The 17,820-nt window shown below is 41.6% G+C and overlaps 1 protein-coding gene across 1 annotated transcript; it reads right to left on the bottom strand.

Annotated features, from left to right (window-relative positions):
- Nucleotides 1-1,767: 1,767 nt before the first annotated feature.
- Nucleotides 1,768-12,068, bottom strand: SAXO1 (stabilizer of axonemal microtubules 1). The gene is made up of 3 exons (XM_074932329.1): nt 12,031-12,068; nt 6,951-7,153; nt 1,768-2,859 (listed from the first exon to the last, which is right to left on the bottom strand). Exons 1-3 carry the CDS (start codon nt 12,066-12,068, stop codon nt 1,907-1,909), a joined length of 1,194 nt encoding a protein of 397 aa, XP_074788430.1. The 3' UTR covers nt 1,768-1,906.
- Between the last annotated feature and the right edge of the window lie 5,752 nt (nt 12,069-17,820).

Genomic DNA, 17,820 nt, shown 5'->3' with positions numbered 1-17,820 from the left:
ATTGTGGCTGCACCTCTGTGATAACATATTACAGAATGGGAAATGAGAGGAGTTGTGAGGAGAAGTTATGAGGATGACACCTCTGTGAACACCAAGGTCAGTGGAAGAAAGGAGTCGGGGGAGGTGCCCCAGAGCAGAGATTCCCCTGCAGCCCATGGTGAGACAGCAGGGCTGCCTCCCTCTGCCATCCATGAGGATGGAGCAGATACTCCCCTGCAGCCTGTGGAGGATCCCACACCAGAACAAGTGACTGCACCCAATGAAGTCTGGGACTCTGTGGGAAGAAGCAGACCCCACTGTTACAGTTTGGCCCTGGGAGGACTGCAGCATGCAGGAGGGACCCATGCTGGAGCTGCTTGGGTAGGACTGCGGCCCATGGGAAGGGTTCACATCAGAGAAAGTTCACGGAGGACTGTCTCCCATGAGAGGGGAACCATGCTGGAGCAGGAAAGAATGTGAGGAATCCTCCCTGTGAGTAGGAAGGAGCAGCAGATTGATGGCACACCCTCATTCCCTGCCCCTGTGCTCCTGGTGAGGAGGAAGTAATCAGGAGGAAAAGCTGACCCCAGGAAGAAGGGAGGAGCGGGGGGAGGTGTTTTTAAGATGTTGTAATGCTGTTAAGTGTTGTTGTTCTTAGTGTTTGTATTAAATTTGTATTAAATTCATGTTTTCTTCCCCTAATAACTCTGTCTTTTGCCCATAAGCATAATGGGTGAGTCATCCCCCCCTGTCCTTATCTCAATTCCTGAGCCTTTTGCTTTATTTTACTCCTTCCCGTTCCAGAGGGGGAAGAGGTGAGGGAGTGGCTGCATGGTGCTCAGTTGCCCTCTGGTCTCAAACCAGGACAGCAAATCAGCACAAGACAAAATTATGATCTGGGGCAGAATGGAGGTGTTTAACACAAAAAAATAGAGATGGGCTGCACTGCAATACACAGGATTTGGTTAATGTTTTCATGCAGAATGAATTTATGAATAAAGATGAGCAGAAGTTAGTTTTGCCTCATGTTTGTACCAATTAAATTTAACTTTTTCTTAGAGTGGTCACAATCTCAGAGAGAAGGAAGTACAACTTAGAAGCTCTGAAAAAGAACATAAAATGTCACTGAACTACACCACATGTTTTTGTAATTGTTTTTGAAGTTGCATACAGGAGGAGGAAGATGAACGTATACTTGCGTATGTGGCAGAACTAGATGCTAGATGAACTAGCACTTGTTCAGAAACCTCTCAGATGCTCTATAGTGATCTTGTCTGTCTGAAGCTTCGCAGAGAGGCCACCATTGTAGCCCCCTCCTGTGCTACTAAAAACCCCTGACACACACAGAAACCCAGCACATTTGCTAATGACACCACTCATTTTAATCAAAATTAAACTGCACACTGGGAAGGTGTTGATTTCTTTAGCTGTGTTACAGAGCAAAGGAAGGACTGCTGCCTCCACAGGAGGCCAGAAAGATCAGAAGCACAGTGCTGTCCATGAGGTGCACAGGCTCACCTTGTGATCAGCATTCCACTCAGGAGGAGACTGAAATAGACTGGATTAAATAAACCCTTCCTCCAAGGGAGGTCAGGCAGCAGACAAAGGCTCTGCTTCAGAGCAACACCAAATTAGGAGGCATTGAAGTTCTCAACTAAAGAGCAAGAGTTAAGTGAGAAAAAGACAAAAAATACAGAGAAACAAGGATCAATGTGTCTTTTCCCTGTATTTTGTTTTTCATTTGAGCAAATGATCCAGAAAAAGCCCCTGCCTGGGAATTAAGTTTATTTTAAGAGCTCTCCAAATGTGAAATCAGCGATGGATTTGAAAGAAGGTTACAAACAATATCAAACTGTCATTTGTAGTTCACTGAAGCCCTGATTTTTGAATACATTTCCAAGAAGGCAGCATCCACTCTCTTTTTCCTTCAGTGTCCACCTTGCAGGCATTCACCCTTGGAAGCAGGGACATAGAGATTGTGACCATCAGCATCAGTTCCCTCAAAGATGTAACCAGGTGGGTTTTTGTAAGAAGCCAAGCATCTAACAATGCTCTTTGGTGTGTAGCTGGTATTGTAGGTAGTTTTAGCATCTAGCAGAGTGTGATGCTTTGGGCCTGACCAGCCAGGTTTATAGCTCTTCATAACTGTGAGTGGATGTGGCACATAATGGGTCTGAAAGGTAGTCAAGCAATCCATTGGTTTTGCTGGGAAAGTCAGCTTTGGAGAATGAGTGATAGGTTTTAGTCTCTTGCACAGCCAGGGCTTATAGTCTTCCTTCATTATTGATGAGCTATTGAATGGCTCAGTACTTTTTTTAATCTTGGCCAAAGATCGACACATCTTGGCTGGCTTGCCATTTGGGTACTTGTAATGTATCTGAGTAGTAGTGTGAAGGTCCATCTTCTCTAGAGGAGGAAGATATACATGAAGTTTTTTGGTGAATATGGGAGCCTGTGGCCAAGCTTGGTATTTTTCCTGAAACTCAGTTGTAGAGAAAAATGGAAGATCATGGAGAATCTCTGGCTGGTATGGTTTTGCAAGCTTGGCTGGCTGACCAGCCAGCCCCTTGTAAGAAACTTTGTGGGTAGTGAGGCCATCAAATGGGACCTTATTGACTTTGTATTTCTCATTTTTATGGACATAACATTTCTCCAGAGGATGTGGCACATAACTCACTCTATAATTAGTCATATTCTCAAAAGGAGCTTTTCTTTTCTGGACCAGATTCAGAGGTTTGCAGCTTTGAGTGGCAACCGGCCCCCTGTAGAGATAGTCATCCTGGACAATGGTTCTGTGGTCAAATTTTTCTTCTGATGGGTGAAACCCGTCATTTGGTCTAAATGGCTCTGTCTTTGGTTCATGCCATAGCACATAGTCATCTGAAACATAAAAGAAATCCTATTTAAGTAAGTGCTCAACTGAAGTTCTTTGGTGAGTTTAGGCATATATCATATTATGTTGTGATTATTACATTTTCTACTGTAACAAATTTTAATTGATGTTGTAATGACTGACAAATCCTATTAAAAGAGCTGCTGTAAACACATTATACACTAGTGTGCTAACACCTAGAAATGCTTAGCATCTGCATAGAAAATGGAATGAAAATAGTCCTGTACCCACCCATACCTACAGAGATGGTGAAATACAATACTGGAAGATTAAATTACATTCTCAGTCTTGCGGACACAGGTGACTGAGTGGATGCTGTCCTCATGCTCAGTCAACCAGAAATCATGAAAGTGGAATATCATGTCATTGACTTCAATCCTCATCATTTACCTTCCTGCAGCTATGGTGTGCCTGGCTCAGAGCACAGGCAGAGTATGCCTATGTCTGCAGAAGGCTGTTCAGGTGTCTCCCACTTACCTCTGGAGCAAGGAGAAACACATGTCCATGATTCCACTCTAAAGGTCAAGTTGCAGGGCTACCCTTCCTGTTTGTACCTTCTCATTTGGGGATAATGTGATTTCTCAGCTGCATAGATGTGATGCTGCTTACTATTTGCTGAGTTCAGGGTTTTGCAGCTCATCTTGGTGTCAGCAAGTTGTGCTGTGTGGCACTTCCTCAGCTCTTGGCTTTTCTCTCTGTGGTACTCCTGCTCTCAGTACAAGCAAGAACCGAGAAGAAGCTTGTACCTCTGTCTTCAATTCTTCCTTATTAGGAATGCTGGAATTTGAAGACCAAGCCTACACTGATCTGAAGCACTGAATCATATAGAAGAGATTGTCCATACTTCAGAAATCTTACTATCCAAATTCATGACAGAAAATGTTTTAGGTGGCATTTTAAGAGACATTCATATCTTCCCTCCTCAGCAGGATACCAGGGAAAAAAATGAAGTACTGAAATTCAAAAAGATTTGCACTCAGTCATACCAGAAAGTTGACTAACTCTCCAACCAGTGTTGCAGCCACAAGACCATAATTTTTCCCCTTCCTAGTACTCTTGTGCAACTTCCCCTAGAGAGCATCATGGTTACTGGTAGGAAGTTGAAATGAAATAGCCTTAGAGCTAACCCAAGTCTTTTTTTTTTTTTTTTTTTTTTTCCAAACCACATTGAGAGTCATGAATCAAATAAGCTTCCAGCTGACTCTGCCCAGGAAGGAAGTCTAGATTTCAAAGATTTTACTCTAGAGAGTAAATGATGCTCTTAGGTATTAGGATATTTGAACTCTTCAATCCAAACAGTTATTCCTCTTGAATGTCAGTGGGTATTTTACTGCACAATCACACAAAGCATGTGTTCATTACAGTGTAAGGTTGACCAAAAAAAAAAAAAAAAAAAAAAATTTTGTCCTAGTTAGGTGTCCATTTAAAGTCCTTCTGGTTCAAATCAAGTTGCTCTGCCCTGGCACAAAAGAGGAAGCAGCAGCCACAGGTGTTGTGCTGCTCCCAGCGAGGACCCTGGCCCTTGGGTACTCATGCTACAAATTAGTGTAGTCACCTGAGAACATGGGCCCGCCTGTGTGCACTGGCATAGACTTTAATTTGCCACTGTAGATCAGGCCAAATGCCCTGCTAGTGACAAGGCTGCTTAAATGCCACAAGTGCTCTTGTTTCTCTGGGGGAACAGGGAGATGTCCAGGCATCACTGCACTCATGGGATGCTGACCTTGTGCCCATGCCTAGAGTAAATGATTTTTCTGGAGATATGGTCCAACAGGGTGAACCACAAGCTACACAGACATCTGTCATTAGAGAATGTATTAATACAGTGTTAAAATGTGAGAAGCTGATAATATTCAGCCTATCTATAAGCAAGGGGTTGTTCAGAGATCTGATATTTCAGATGCCAGCCAAGAGCAGTAAAAAACTTTTTAGGTTCTCCCATCATCTTTGCTGAAAAATAGTATGTGCATTTTGAACATAACCACAGCTTTTGCAAAATATTCAAAATATGAAAATCAGGTCCACCTGTATTCAATTGTTAAAATGTACAAGCTCTACACAGTTGGAGACCCTGTAGACATTATGAATTAATTTTACTTAGTTTAAGCCAGCAGTGCTACTATTCCTTTAAAATATGTTACAATTTAATTTAAACTCTAATTCTGCTCCCATAGATATTAATAGTTTCCCACGTAGCACAATCTTGAAAACAGAGGGTACATGAGGGAACAGAGGATACGAACCATATGTTATTTTAGGGTTAGGCACATCCCACTATAAGCAAGCAAGACAATACTGAAATTAGATTACACACCTGCAGATGGATAGAAACAGCTGTCTGTGTAGCTTGGAGGAGATGAGAATTTTGAAACCTTAAGTTGCAAAGTCATCTGACATTAATCATTATATGCAATAGCATAATCTAAAACCTACATTGTCATTTGGGATATGGTGTGTTTAGTGAGGAGTATGACAATACAGTAGGAAAGGTAATTTAATACCAATACAACACTGGTTTATGCAGCTTAAATATCTGAATTATGATAATTAATTGAATAGCATGTTTCAAAATTTCACCCTTGAGTAGTGATCAGTAAAACCTAGCAATGCTTAGAGAATAGCAAATGAAAACTTGTATGTTTTGTGAACCTGGACCTTTAAAAGGGAATTCATTCAGTATGCAACTTGATCTTTGAGGGGCTTTGGATGAAGATTTCCCTTTGAATTGTTTTGAAAAATACTGCAAATTATAGCCAAATGTACATTTTATTAGAGCTCTGGAGGAACAGTTAAGGTGCTGACCTAAACACTGATAAAAGACAAAGATACACATCTGGTTCAGAATCAAAAAAATTAAGGATATCTAAACACAGAAGGAAAAATGCTCCACTTGCACAAAACAGCCTTTTTTTTATTGGCTACACTGAAGCTATTCCAATGATTACCATCTGGTCACACTGCCTTTGCAAAACAAAGTGTTAGAAACTGTGTAAATGTGGGTATTTTGCACCTGTGGGTCATAGTCTTCACAACAATGGACAATATTTCCAATGTGTTTAATGTAAAAATTCCAGTTTATGCTCTTGCAAATATGCACCTGCACTAAAGTCTGACTTCAAATGGGTAATCTTAACACTGTATTCACATACTTTTTATTTCCTTGCTTCCTTTATCACTCTAAGAAAATTGTCTCTGTACATTGGGACAAATCTCAATGCCAGAATCAATCATAAGATTTTATATTTGCACAGCCTAATAAAAATAAAATAATTTAAAGTTATTTTAAGAAATACACAATGCTAGCTATCAGCCTAGCAGTGTTAGCTATCTGGAAGGTGTGCAGAGGGAGGCAAAATCCTCTGATTTTCTATTTATGACTTACTACCAAAATTAGCACAGTTGCTGTGACTGTACAACTGAAAGTTTTCTCCCAGTGCATGCAGAAGAGAATTCATGCCAATGGAGAAGAAGGAACAAAGCCCCGCCCCCCAAAGACAAACCACCTACACCAAGTTACTGCTACTAAGAAACAAGGGTATAGCTAGATGCACAGTTCACCTGGTTTACCAGGAATAAAGCTTGAGTGCTTTGGACATTTGTGTGGACCTTCTGTGGTGCACAATTCCCATATCCATCTCTTGCACATTCACAGATTAACTCTGCAGCACACACACAAGAAGGGTCCCATGCTTCATCACCTGCTCAGACCTAGATAATTCTATATATTTTAGATGTGTTGGATCCACTGAATGCGTGGACCAGCCCTGCAGTATACCAAGAGTATGTTCAGTATATCCTAAAGATGATGCTGCTGGACCTACTTGCAGGAGTTCACATGGCCCAGCTTCTACTTAAGATGCCTGTAGCCCTGTCAGACATGCAAAGGTGGTGAATTCAGAAAGACCCCAATGATACTATTAATGCAGGTCTGTATTCCCAACAGTTTGTGTCTGTGTGGTTCCTGCACAGCTTGTTGGCATACATAGACAGAAGGATTAACAACTGCACACTTTTGATCTGTCTTCTTCAAAAATGAAGCTACTGGTGAAGTCCTGAAAGAAGCTGCAAGGGCACATACCTTTGTAAGTGGTTCTTGTATCAGCCTTGCCGCTGGGGATCTGTCTTGTCACATAGGGGCAATATGGATGTACTCGAGAGACAGGGTGAAAATTATAATCTTGTTTATAAGTGGAGGTCAAATCCATACTTTCATCACTCTTGACATGCTTTTCAGATGGTTTAAGTTTCCGTGGCAACACTTCATGAGTTATGTAATCTCTCCTGTGAAGAATAATTTCATTATGTATTTTGTCTTAAGGAAAAAATTATGTTCTTTCTTCTAGACACACAAAGAAATTAATACTTCCCCTTATCTCCACAGCCTAAGATAGTCTGGATAGGATACAGGCAGTCAGTGAAACACACAAGTCTTTCACATTTGGAAACTGGGGCTCTGAAAAAGGAACTGAGGCAGCTCTGGACAACCTCAGGCATGTCAGGTTCCCCCTTCTCTCCATCCAGTGAGGATAACGGCCTTACACAAAGCTATCTCTGTTCTACAATGGAGTTACACCAGAAGACATAACCCCTTTTAAAAGTCCAATAATTATAGCAGTCTATCTAATATGTATGGGAAACATATGAGAAAGGCAACAACAGTCTTCCAGACAATGCACTGCACAGCAGTTCAGCCCAGGTTGGGAAGAAAACAATAAAACAGTTTCACAGCAAAACACCAGGTGAGGGAAAAAACCCATAATCGTGGTCAGATAGTGAGCTTTTTCTCAGGTACCACCATAAAAGAGCTATTTTAAGATACTGGAGCAGTGTTACTTAACTCAAATATACCAACTTAAGAAACAAGATGGAGGAGAAAATAACGTCACCATCCAACATTCATTAACCTAAACCTGTTTCACTGCCCACATTCTTTGGTACAGGGCAGAGAGTCTACTGCCTGGCACCAGCAAATTCAGTCTCTTAATGTCAGAGTACTTTTCCACTGGTGTGCAGATCTGTTTACACCATTGGCAGCCAGTGAGGAGAAAGAGTCAGTACAGTAGCTATTCTAATATTAATATGGTGCTTTGCATCTGGATGGATGGACAAGAGCCTGAACCTCTGAATATACTGTATTAGTTATGTATTTTAGCAAATAAATAAGGTTCTCAAAAGTCTGTGTGGAGCAGAAGGGAAGAGAATTATATATATGGGTAAAAACAGAAATGCAGAATTTAAAAAAATTCCAAGAGCATCAAGAGGTACTTATGTGGATGTTACACATGTTGTATCCCCTTTGCATACATTTGTCAGTAATTTAAAGCCAGTGGGTTTTTTAAGAGAGGCCAAGAAAATACAAGCAGGACTACAACAACAGGCGTGCAGCATCCTCCACAGCAGGGAGGGCTCAGTAACAGAGGATCTTTCCCAAGCCATTCACAGTACACTGCACAATCCCACGTTTGAAACAGCTGAGCCTATACCATCGGCAGTAACAGATTACAGGCAAACAATTCTTTACCAGTGTGATACAGGGTTTTCTGGCAGTGGGAGTACCTTTTCTCACTCTGATTACTGCAATACAACAGAATCTGCAGTGGAGATTACAGACAGATTGATCTGCTGTCCAATCAGTGGCAACCTGCATGCAAGGCACCATGAAAAATGGTACTGCCTGTAACTCCCGACTTTATCAAAGGGGGCTTGCTGTTGCAATATAACACCCAACACTCAGCAAAGTGTTATTAGAAAAGACTGGTGATAACTTAAGTGCTTGCTGGCCTCACAGTCCCTGCAGTTATTCCCATACACTTATTCAATTCATTCTGAGTTTAGCCACACAGAAACAGAGCTTTTAGCAGCCCTCTGATAGGTGGTGGCACTTTTTGATACTTGGTCTTGATACTTTCACATTGAGTGTATTTCTTACCAGTGTTTCCCAGAGGACAGCAAGACTTGCAATTTGATGGCTGTTCAGGCTCTGTTTGTCCTCTTACAAGGTGTGCTGGTCTTGGCTGGGATAGAGTTGATTTTCTCCATAGTAACTAGTATGAGGCTATGTGTTAGATTTGTGCTGGAAACAGTGTTGATAACACAGGGATATTTTCATTATTGCTGAGCAGTGCTTACACAGTTTTTCTGCTTCTCACACCACTCCACTGGTGAGTAGGCTGGGGATGCACAAGAAGTTGAGAGGGAACACAGCTGGGACAGCTGACCCCAACTGACCTAAGGGATATTCCAGACTATATGATGTCATGCTCAGCAATATAAAGCTGGGTGAAGAAGAAGAAAGAAGGGGGATGTTCAGAGTTATGCTGTTTTGTCTTCCCAAGTAACTGTTACACGTGATGGAACCCCGCTTTCCTGGAGATGACCAAACACCTGCTGCTGATGGGAAGTGAATGAATTCCTTGTTTTGCTTTGCTTGCTTGTGCAGGTTTTGCTTTACCTGTTAAACAGTCTTTATCTCAACCTATGAGTTTTCTCACTTTTACTCTTCCAATACTCTTCCCCATCTCATTTCAGGAGAGTGAGTGAGCAGCTGCTTGGAGCAGAGTTGCTGGCTGAGGTTAAACCATGACACAAGAGTAGGCAAGTTTTACATATGTGGCAAAATTTACATATTATGTATTTCAGTGCATGCTCTGAAGAAGCAAATAATGTATTTAACTCCAGGAGCAACAGTTACTGTGGGAATCACTAGCCTTGTCTGAGCAAGAATAGTTTTGCTGATTGAATGGGAAGTTCCTAAGGACTCCTTGACAGACACTGCCCTTCCTTGCCTGCCTTAAGAGGACACCAGTAAGCCCAGGAATTAGATACAGGCAGACACAAAGCTGCTTTGGCTCATGATAGAGATGGAAGGCATATAGAGAAGTGAAGTCTGCTCTTTGAAAACCTCTGATCCTTTTGGTTGTTGCTGAAAACTCCCATGTAGACAGAGGAATCCCAAATGTAAGTCAGGCATTTCAGACTTCATCAGCCACATTTGTGCTTTAAATTGACACCTCTTAAAAAGGTGTATGTAGGGGAAGGAGTTGGTAGATCTTCCATGTCAGGATGAGGACAAAGGGCTGGTGTTAGCTGTTAAGACTTTATTAATCATAGAATCATAGAACAGTTTGGGTTGGAAGGGACCTTAAAGATCATCTAGTTCCAACCCCCTGCCATGGGCAGGGACACCTTCCACTAGCCCAGGTTGCTCAAAGCCCCGTCCAACCTGGCCTTGAACACTGCCAGGGAGGGGGCAGCCACAGCCTCTCTGGGCAACCTGTGCCAGTGCATCACCACCCTCACAGGAAAGAATTTCTTCCTTGTATCTCTTATGAATCTACCCTCTTTCAGTTTGAAACTGTTACCCCTTACCCTGTCACTACACTCCCTGATAAAGAGTCCCTCACCATCTTTCCTATAGGCCCTCTTTAAGTCATGGAAGGCTGCTATAAGGTCTCCCCAGAGCCTTCTCTTCTCTCGGCTGAACAACCCCAACTCTCTCAGCCTGTTCTCATAAGGGAGGTGCTACAGTCCCCCGATCATCTTTGTGGCTCTCTCTGGACCTGCTCAAGCAGGTCCATGTCTTTCTTACACCTGGGGCACCAGAGCTGGACAAAGTAGTCCAGGTGAGATCTCGCAAGAGCAGAGTGCAGGGGGGGAATCACCTCCCTCAACCTGCTAGCCATACTTCCCTTGATGCAGCCCAGGATACAGTTGACTTTCTAGGCTGTGAGTGTACATTGATGGTTCATAGTCAGTTTTTCATCCCCAAGTCCTTCTCTGCAGGGCTGCTCTCAATCCACTCATTGCCCAGCCTGTATTTGTGCATGGGATTGCCTTGACCCATGTGCAGGACCTTGCACTTGGCCTTGTTGAACTTCATGAGGTTTGCACAGGTCCACCTCTCTGTCAAGGTCCCTCTGGATGGCACATCCCTTCCCTCCAGTGTCAATTGCACCACGCAGCTTGGTGTTGTTGGCAAACTTGCAGAGGGTACACTTGTACACTCAATCCCACTGTCCATGTAACTATCAAAGATGTTAAATAGGACTCACCCTAATACCACTCGAGGAATGCCACTCATCACAACTCTCCACTTGGACATTGAGCCACTGACCACAGCTCTTTGAGTGCAACCGACCAGCCAGTTCCTTATCCACTGTGTGGTCCCTCTGTATAATCCATGTCTCTCCAATTTAGAAACAAGGATGTCATGTGTGATAGTATCACATGCTTTGGACAAGTCCAGGTAGATGATGCCTGGTTTTCTTCCCTTATCCACATAACCATGTTAATAGCAATTGGCATCTCCTAGGTCTCTAATTCGGTTCAGCAAAGGCAAGAGTAATGTTGCTCATGACTCTGCCTGTGATGACAAAGTACAAATCAAGATCAGGCAGCAGCCACCGTTTAAAGAAATGGAAGCCCTAGATTCATATTAAATGATCAGATTCCTATTTACTGTGAGTTTCTTCTGTAGATAAATACTTGGCACATCACTCCACCAGCAGCAGGGAAGAGCTTCAGAGGTTGCTCAGAGGTAAATAAGCAGTGCAAGTGTGAGGACTTCTTTCACAAGCTAACACTGAGCAACATGATGGCTGAGAAGTAGAAACAGCTCAGCAATCCACAGTGACTGCCTTGAGGAAAACAACCACACTCCTTTTCCAATCATCAAGCTCTACTATATATCCACCTCCCTGGAAAGCAGTCACTCATCTTACAGTGTACAAAGTACCTCACAAAACACAGAAGAAAAGAAAAATACTCCTCAAATATCACCCCTACTTTCCCAGACAAAACTTCTGCTGGTTTCCCAGAAACCTTCCCAAAATAGAAACTGAGCAAAAGCCATGACTATGACTGTGCTTCTATGGCCCACGTAGTCTCTCATCAGATCACATCTGAACCTCCAGGAAGTGCACAAAATATAGTTGCTTGACTCCACTACAACATCTGACATCAAAAGGACCTGCATCCCTCCTTCACAGTGCCCTAATGAGTATCTGGGCTCCTGAAGTGAGCAACATCATCTGAAGTGCAACATTGTTCTTTTCACGCTTCCCTTGTGAAAACCAGTAATTTTTCTTTTCTGTGTTATCTATCTCTTGCATACACATTATTTAAGTCACAGTCCTCACTCTCTTTCACTATTGCCATACTTCATAGTTGAGATGCCTTCCATGGGTTTCTGCATCATTTGGTACACTCCCTTTGGCTTAAACGAGCCTCTGGGAACAGTGATGGGATGAAGTGGGTATTGCTCCATGTACTCCGAGAGTAGCTTCTCACTATTCTCATGGGTCCTGGTGGGGAGTTGTGGACAACGGTGACATCTGCAAGGGAAAAAAACAGCACAGCAATTAGTGACTCACAGGGTAGCTGAATAATAATGCCTCGTTGTATAAGTCAGCTGCAGATTGCAACTACAAAATAGTGGGTAAGTGACCACAGGAATGACTGCTACAGCCTTAGTTATTTGAAGTGCAAAAGCATAATCTGCACAAAGAAATGGTTGTTTCTATCTACTACTACAGCCTGCAGTCAAAAAAGTCCATGAATCCAACAAAAATAGCCTAAGAAAACCAAATTCAGCTAGATGAAGAAAAAAGCAAGTGTCATTGTGCTGGACTAGAAATTCTGTTTAATGTCCCTCTTGTGCCATTTCTCATAAATTTATTATCCTGCTTTGCCCACATATTCAGCTCACTTGTGTAGACAAGTGAGCAAAAAAAAGGTAACAGTCTGGGAGTCTCTATTCACTCATACTTGGGCAGCACTGCTCTGCCCATCTCACCTTCTGAAAGCAATTCAGTCTGGGTACTTCAAGATAAGCAGTGCATAATATGCACCATAATGTGCACAAAATGAGGACAGTGGGAACTGATTTTCTGAGGAAGCTCCTGACTGACTGAAACGAAAACACCACCATGGATCATCCATCACTGGTGACCTCCTCCTTTCCATACTGGGACCAGACCAGAGCAGGGTGGTCAAGACTCATCCTGTCAAAATGAGGTTTTGGATCTCACCCTCAGATTTCTTCCTAGAGACATAAAAATCTATGTCCCTTTCTGGTTGAATCAAAGTTGCTAGAATTAATGCAAAGGTTGCTGATTAAGGACTTCAGAACCAGCCCACAGGAGTTACAGTGAGAGAAGACGGCCTCTGGTTTTATGTTTTATACATAATTCCTGCCAAAGTCAGAGTGTCCCTACTGGATGTATGTTTTCCAGTGCTATGTCTAGTGCAGATATGAATTACTCATTCAAAAGAGCTTCTATACTTAACAAAGTCCCTGTTAAATTACATGCTGAGCAGTCTAGGATCAGTAGATGTCTGATTACCTAAGTTTATACAGACAACCTCTGGTCTACATTCAAGGATGCACCTTTATATACTGACTGATTTTCCAAACTAGTACAAGAGGGGAAGAAGGACCCAGAGGGCTCAAATAAAATTCAGCACCTTTTTGACAAGCCATTATCTCACTTGGATTACAAATCCTTCTGTGAAATCATAAATCAGGAGGAGTCATAGTAGACTCATTTTTGCCTTAGGAAAGTTTTGAGTTTGGACCCAAAGGGAGTCCTTATGGAGTGTAAGGCAGACTATCCCCATCAATTAAAATATTAGAAGAAAAGACTTCAGGGTGGAAATCTCAGAAAAAAAAAAAAAAAGTCCCACTCTCTTATGAACCTTATAAAATTCCAGCTTTCACATAACTGGAGGAGAGACAAAGAAAATGAAAAAAAAAGATTAATATGCTCACTGATGCTGGTTCATGTGACCTTGCTGGAATGGATTTTGTGACAAAAAATTTTTAAATGCAGGCTGTACTGACACTTTCTGGCCACATTTGTGGTCTCCCAGCATTCCTAGGAATTATTACTCATTCTCCAAGGCAAAATGATCTGCCTATTCTTTCTACTTCAAATCTGCTGGCTTCACATCACCCTTAAGGGCACTTTGGGCCCCTGAGTCTCTTAAAGTCTATGATGTAGCAAGCCAGTCTTCAGCTTGGCTTTGGAGTGTGTTGATGAGGGCTTTATGTTAGCTTTTTACGGTAAAACTGCACTCAGACTGGAGTTGGGGAAATAGCTATACTACTTAGTTCATCATGGCGTAACATTTTGCAAATAAGGAATGGCTTATCAGGAGCAAATTAATGACACCTTACTAATACCATCAGTTAGTATCCCATTACAACTCAGCTGCACACACAGCATTTCAAGGGGCTCATTTGTGACATCAGACTTCTCAAATGGTCCAGAGCAAAAGCTTTTTGCAGCTCCCTGCCTGTACAGAGTAGGCTCTTCACTACAGGCACATTGTCTCACATCCTGATGGACATTTGCAAGGCAGAGTCCTGCACCTGCCCAGTAATACTGTTGGCACTGCAAAGGTGAGGGGTCCTGTGGGTCAGGAGGTCAAGGGTTGGTAATGCAGGTACCCCTCCGAAGACCCCACAGGAGCAGGCAGGGTACAATATCTTGCAGAACCTACATTTTCCCCCCTGCAGACACTGCTGGCAGCCCAGGATGGGAAAAAGGACATGATTTCCTGCAGATAGCAGCAGCTCCAGGCTGCCAAGCTCTTTGCCCTAGGATGAAGTTAAGCCTTCAGCATGATCTGGCAACACAGGTGGCTTTACACTTCAAGTGTTCACTCACTCTCCATATGTACAATTCTGCTTTCTTTGTTGAACTTCAGAGCACAAAACAGGAGATATTTCAGAGTTAGCTCTTGAGAAAAGCACTTCCCCACAAATAAATCCTTCCTGACACGACAGAGAAGTAAATCTGAATGTTTTGTCTTCTATTATTTTGCACTAAATTGTGATGTACACCCACAGATTTTATAGTAACACTCACCGTATTACAGACTATGAGCAGAAAATTATCATCAGTTATAATTCACCACCAATACATGATACTATAGAAGTTTTGCTTCTGCATGTGCGAGAGATATATCTGAAAGTATTTTTTACTGGAGACTAATGTAAATAACAGAGCAACATTTAACAACAACAAGTGGAACAATGTTAGACGTCAAGGTTTGCTACACTTTACTACTCCTTCTGACATGATAAATTATTTGTAAAAAAACTACATGATTCTTCAGTGCTAAAGTCACTGCTATGTGACTGCAGCAAGTTGGCATGATAACGTCCAAGCTAAACAGTTAAAATTACTGTATAAACGTTTTGATGTTGCAGCTGTTAAACTGTACCCTATTTTCTAGAAACTGATGAGACCTAAATTTTGACTTTTGTTATGCTTGTCTGTTTAGATATCGGGGTGTTTGAGCTAATTCTACTCTGATTTTCACTCGTGAAAATTATGTGTTACTTTATTGAGGTCTATCAAGTTAGCCTGGACAATATTAATAGTAAAATGTAACAACAAGCAAGCACATAGATTTTTTTGCTTACTAACCCAGACTCTCTGAGGGGTAAAAGAATGCAGGTCCCCTGTCTCCAAAGGAGTTGGGTTCATCTAAACAGAAACTGAGATAAAACATGTGAACAATTTATCACTTTAAATACTCGTTTAAACCAGGAAGGAGAACCTGGAGCTGTGGCTCAGGACCAGAATTCAGAAGTATGAATTTAATTTCTGCATTCACCACAGTCTCCCCAACCAGCGCAGCTCTCTGTCAACTAAAAATAAAATACAGCCTTCTCCAGAGGAGAAATCCTGTAAGATTTATTAATTTCTTGAGACAAGCTTCTCAGACTCACATGATTTTTTAAATGTCTGTGATTAATAATAAAAGATTATCACAGTGGGCTTAAATGCAGGTGGAATGGTAAGAAAGTTGTACTATTAAAATCCTAATTTATCCCAGTTATGTGGCTTACTACTGGTGATTACTGTTCATAGAGGTCATGGATACCACGGTATTACTGCTTGAGAGAAAAAACATGAGTCTCAGAAACGGCTGAACTGTCATTTAGTTTTCCCTTGTAAAAAAAATTGGCCCTCAGTCCAGCTCTTGCAGGAAAAAGCAACATCTCCTCAACCATATAATCTACTTCTTGTACCATCTCTCGTTTCCTTGAGTGGTCAGAAAAGGTCTATGTTACAGAAATCTCTAGTTTAGATGGAATTATGATGCTGTCCAAAGAAACACAAGGATGTAAAAATGTGCCAAAAAAATGGAGCAGGCTCTAATAGCAAAAACTGACTGCCAGCAGTCAGGCTGTAAAGAAAATCACTGAAGGTGAGTCTTTATTTGTGCAAACCTCCTCTCTTCCAAGCAATGAAGATGCAATCAGAAGCCCAGCTACCTGACTGAGTTACAAAAGGATGGATGACAGATTAGATGTCTGCAAAAGGAAGAAGAGCTTCCATGTGCAAAGTATCAAAGTATATCACATACAAATATTGATGAAAACACACTGTGAATTCAGGCATATATAGAGTTCTGCTTTTAGATGGTGAACGGTTTTGAAGCAAAAAGTAAATGCACAATAAAAGCAAGAAATCCCTTGAGAGATGTTTGAAGTTCTTGTGATCATAACAGTACAAAAAAATCGTAATCTGAAACTTTTGGAAGGTTAACTGTAACTACCACACAGCTCAGAAGCATTTTTCTTTGTGTCACATAACGATGCTGAACTCTGGATGCCAAACTTCACGTTTTCCCAAGCACATACCTTCACCAAATGTCAGAAGAGAAAGATCAGTAATCACCCCAAAATAAATAAAAGTGACAGTGGAGAAAGAGAAGTTCGTCACATTTGCATGCCCACGGTCTTAACTGTGATTTTGGACAAAAGTTTAACAAAAGAGAAACATATATTTGTAGATATGCAGTGCTCATCAGTGCCAAAAGAATGAAACATAAAATTGCTCCGTCTTCCAAATTCACCCTCAACAGAATGCCCCTACTGGGAACCCAGGGCAGCTAGAAGGACTGTGCCCTGGAAGAATACAAAACCCTGGGGTTTGATATTACATGTTGTTGTGGTTGTGCCCCTTTCAAAAGCTGCAAAAAGTCATCACGGTCATCCTTTTTTAGTGACCTAGTGAACTCTGAGCAAGGCTATGTATTAAGCTCACTATACTCCTCATGGCCACTCTTGCTTTTAGTCACACTTTTTATCTCGCTTTCCACATGTGCAACCAAGAAAATAAAATCTTTTATATAATCTTCCTACTAATCTCATCTCAAATAACCCTCAATGAACAAGAATTGTACTGTTTCTTCATGCTTTCATTAAAATGATTTTAGGTACTATCTGTACAGTTCAGAGGTCTTTATTGACTTACCTGTATTTCAGTACCTGAAGGTTCACAGGAGACAATTTGCATAAATAAATACTATCTTCCTATCTCTTTCAGGCATATCATATTTGAAATAATGTAAGCAAAGGTTTGTATTGACCCACAAAGCAGAAAGTAAGTCTTAAAGATCCCCACTGTCATCAATCCAAACAACAACTGTGCAAAACCAGACAATCATCCAGACTGAGTAAATCTTTCATGTTGTCAGACTTAACTCATCCCAGCTAAATGCAGCAAACAATGGAGAAACTGATGCCAAAACTCAGTTTTGGGGTTCCAGGATCAGTATGGCGAAATCACACACTAAACATTTGTGGCTGCTTTACTTCTGGCAGCCGACCCAAGACATTAGTAAAAGAAAGGTCCAAAGAATCCAATAACTTTAGTAAATTATTTGTGGAAACAATATCCTTTGAAATTGGATATTGCTTGGAAATAGGAATTTTCTCTTGACAGGAAACAGGTAGATATCTATGTCCAGGGATAGAAAATTTGAGTGGTAACGGGTGTAACTTTCACAAAACTAATACAGCAGTTTACCTGTGCCTTCCAACCGAGGACAAAATGTCATACCACTCTCCCTCAAGACAGCAGTCAAAGTGTAATTAGACCTGTAACGAAATACTGTAATGCTATCCTCACTGCAAGCCTGAGAGCTCT

Source organism: Athene noctua, chromosome Z, assembly GCF_965140245.1.
Source record: "Athene noctua chromosome Z, bAthNoc1.hap1.1, whole genome shotgun sequence".
NCBI classification, from domain to species: domain Eukaryota; kingdom Metazoa; phylum Chordata; class Aves; order Strigiformes; family Strigidae; genus Athene; species Athene noctua.
The sequence above is the reverse complement of the archived record's forward strand: the minus strand, read 5'-3'. Positions and strand labels throughout refer to the sequence as shown.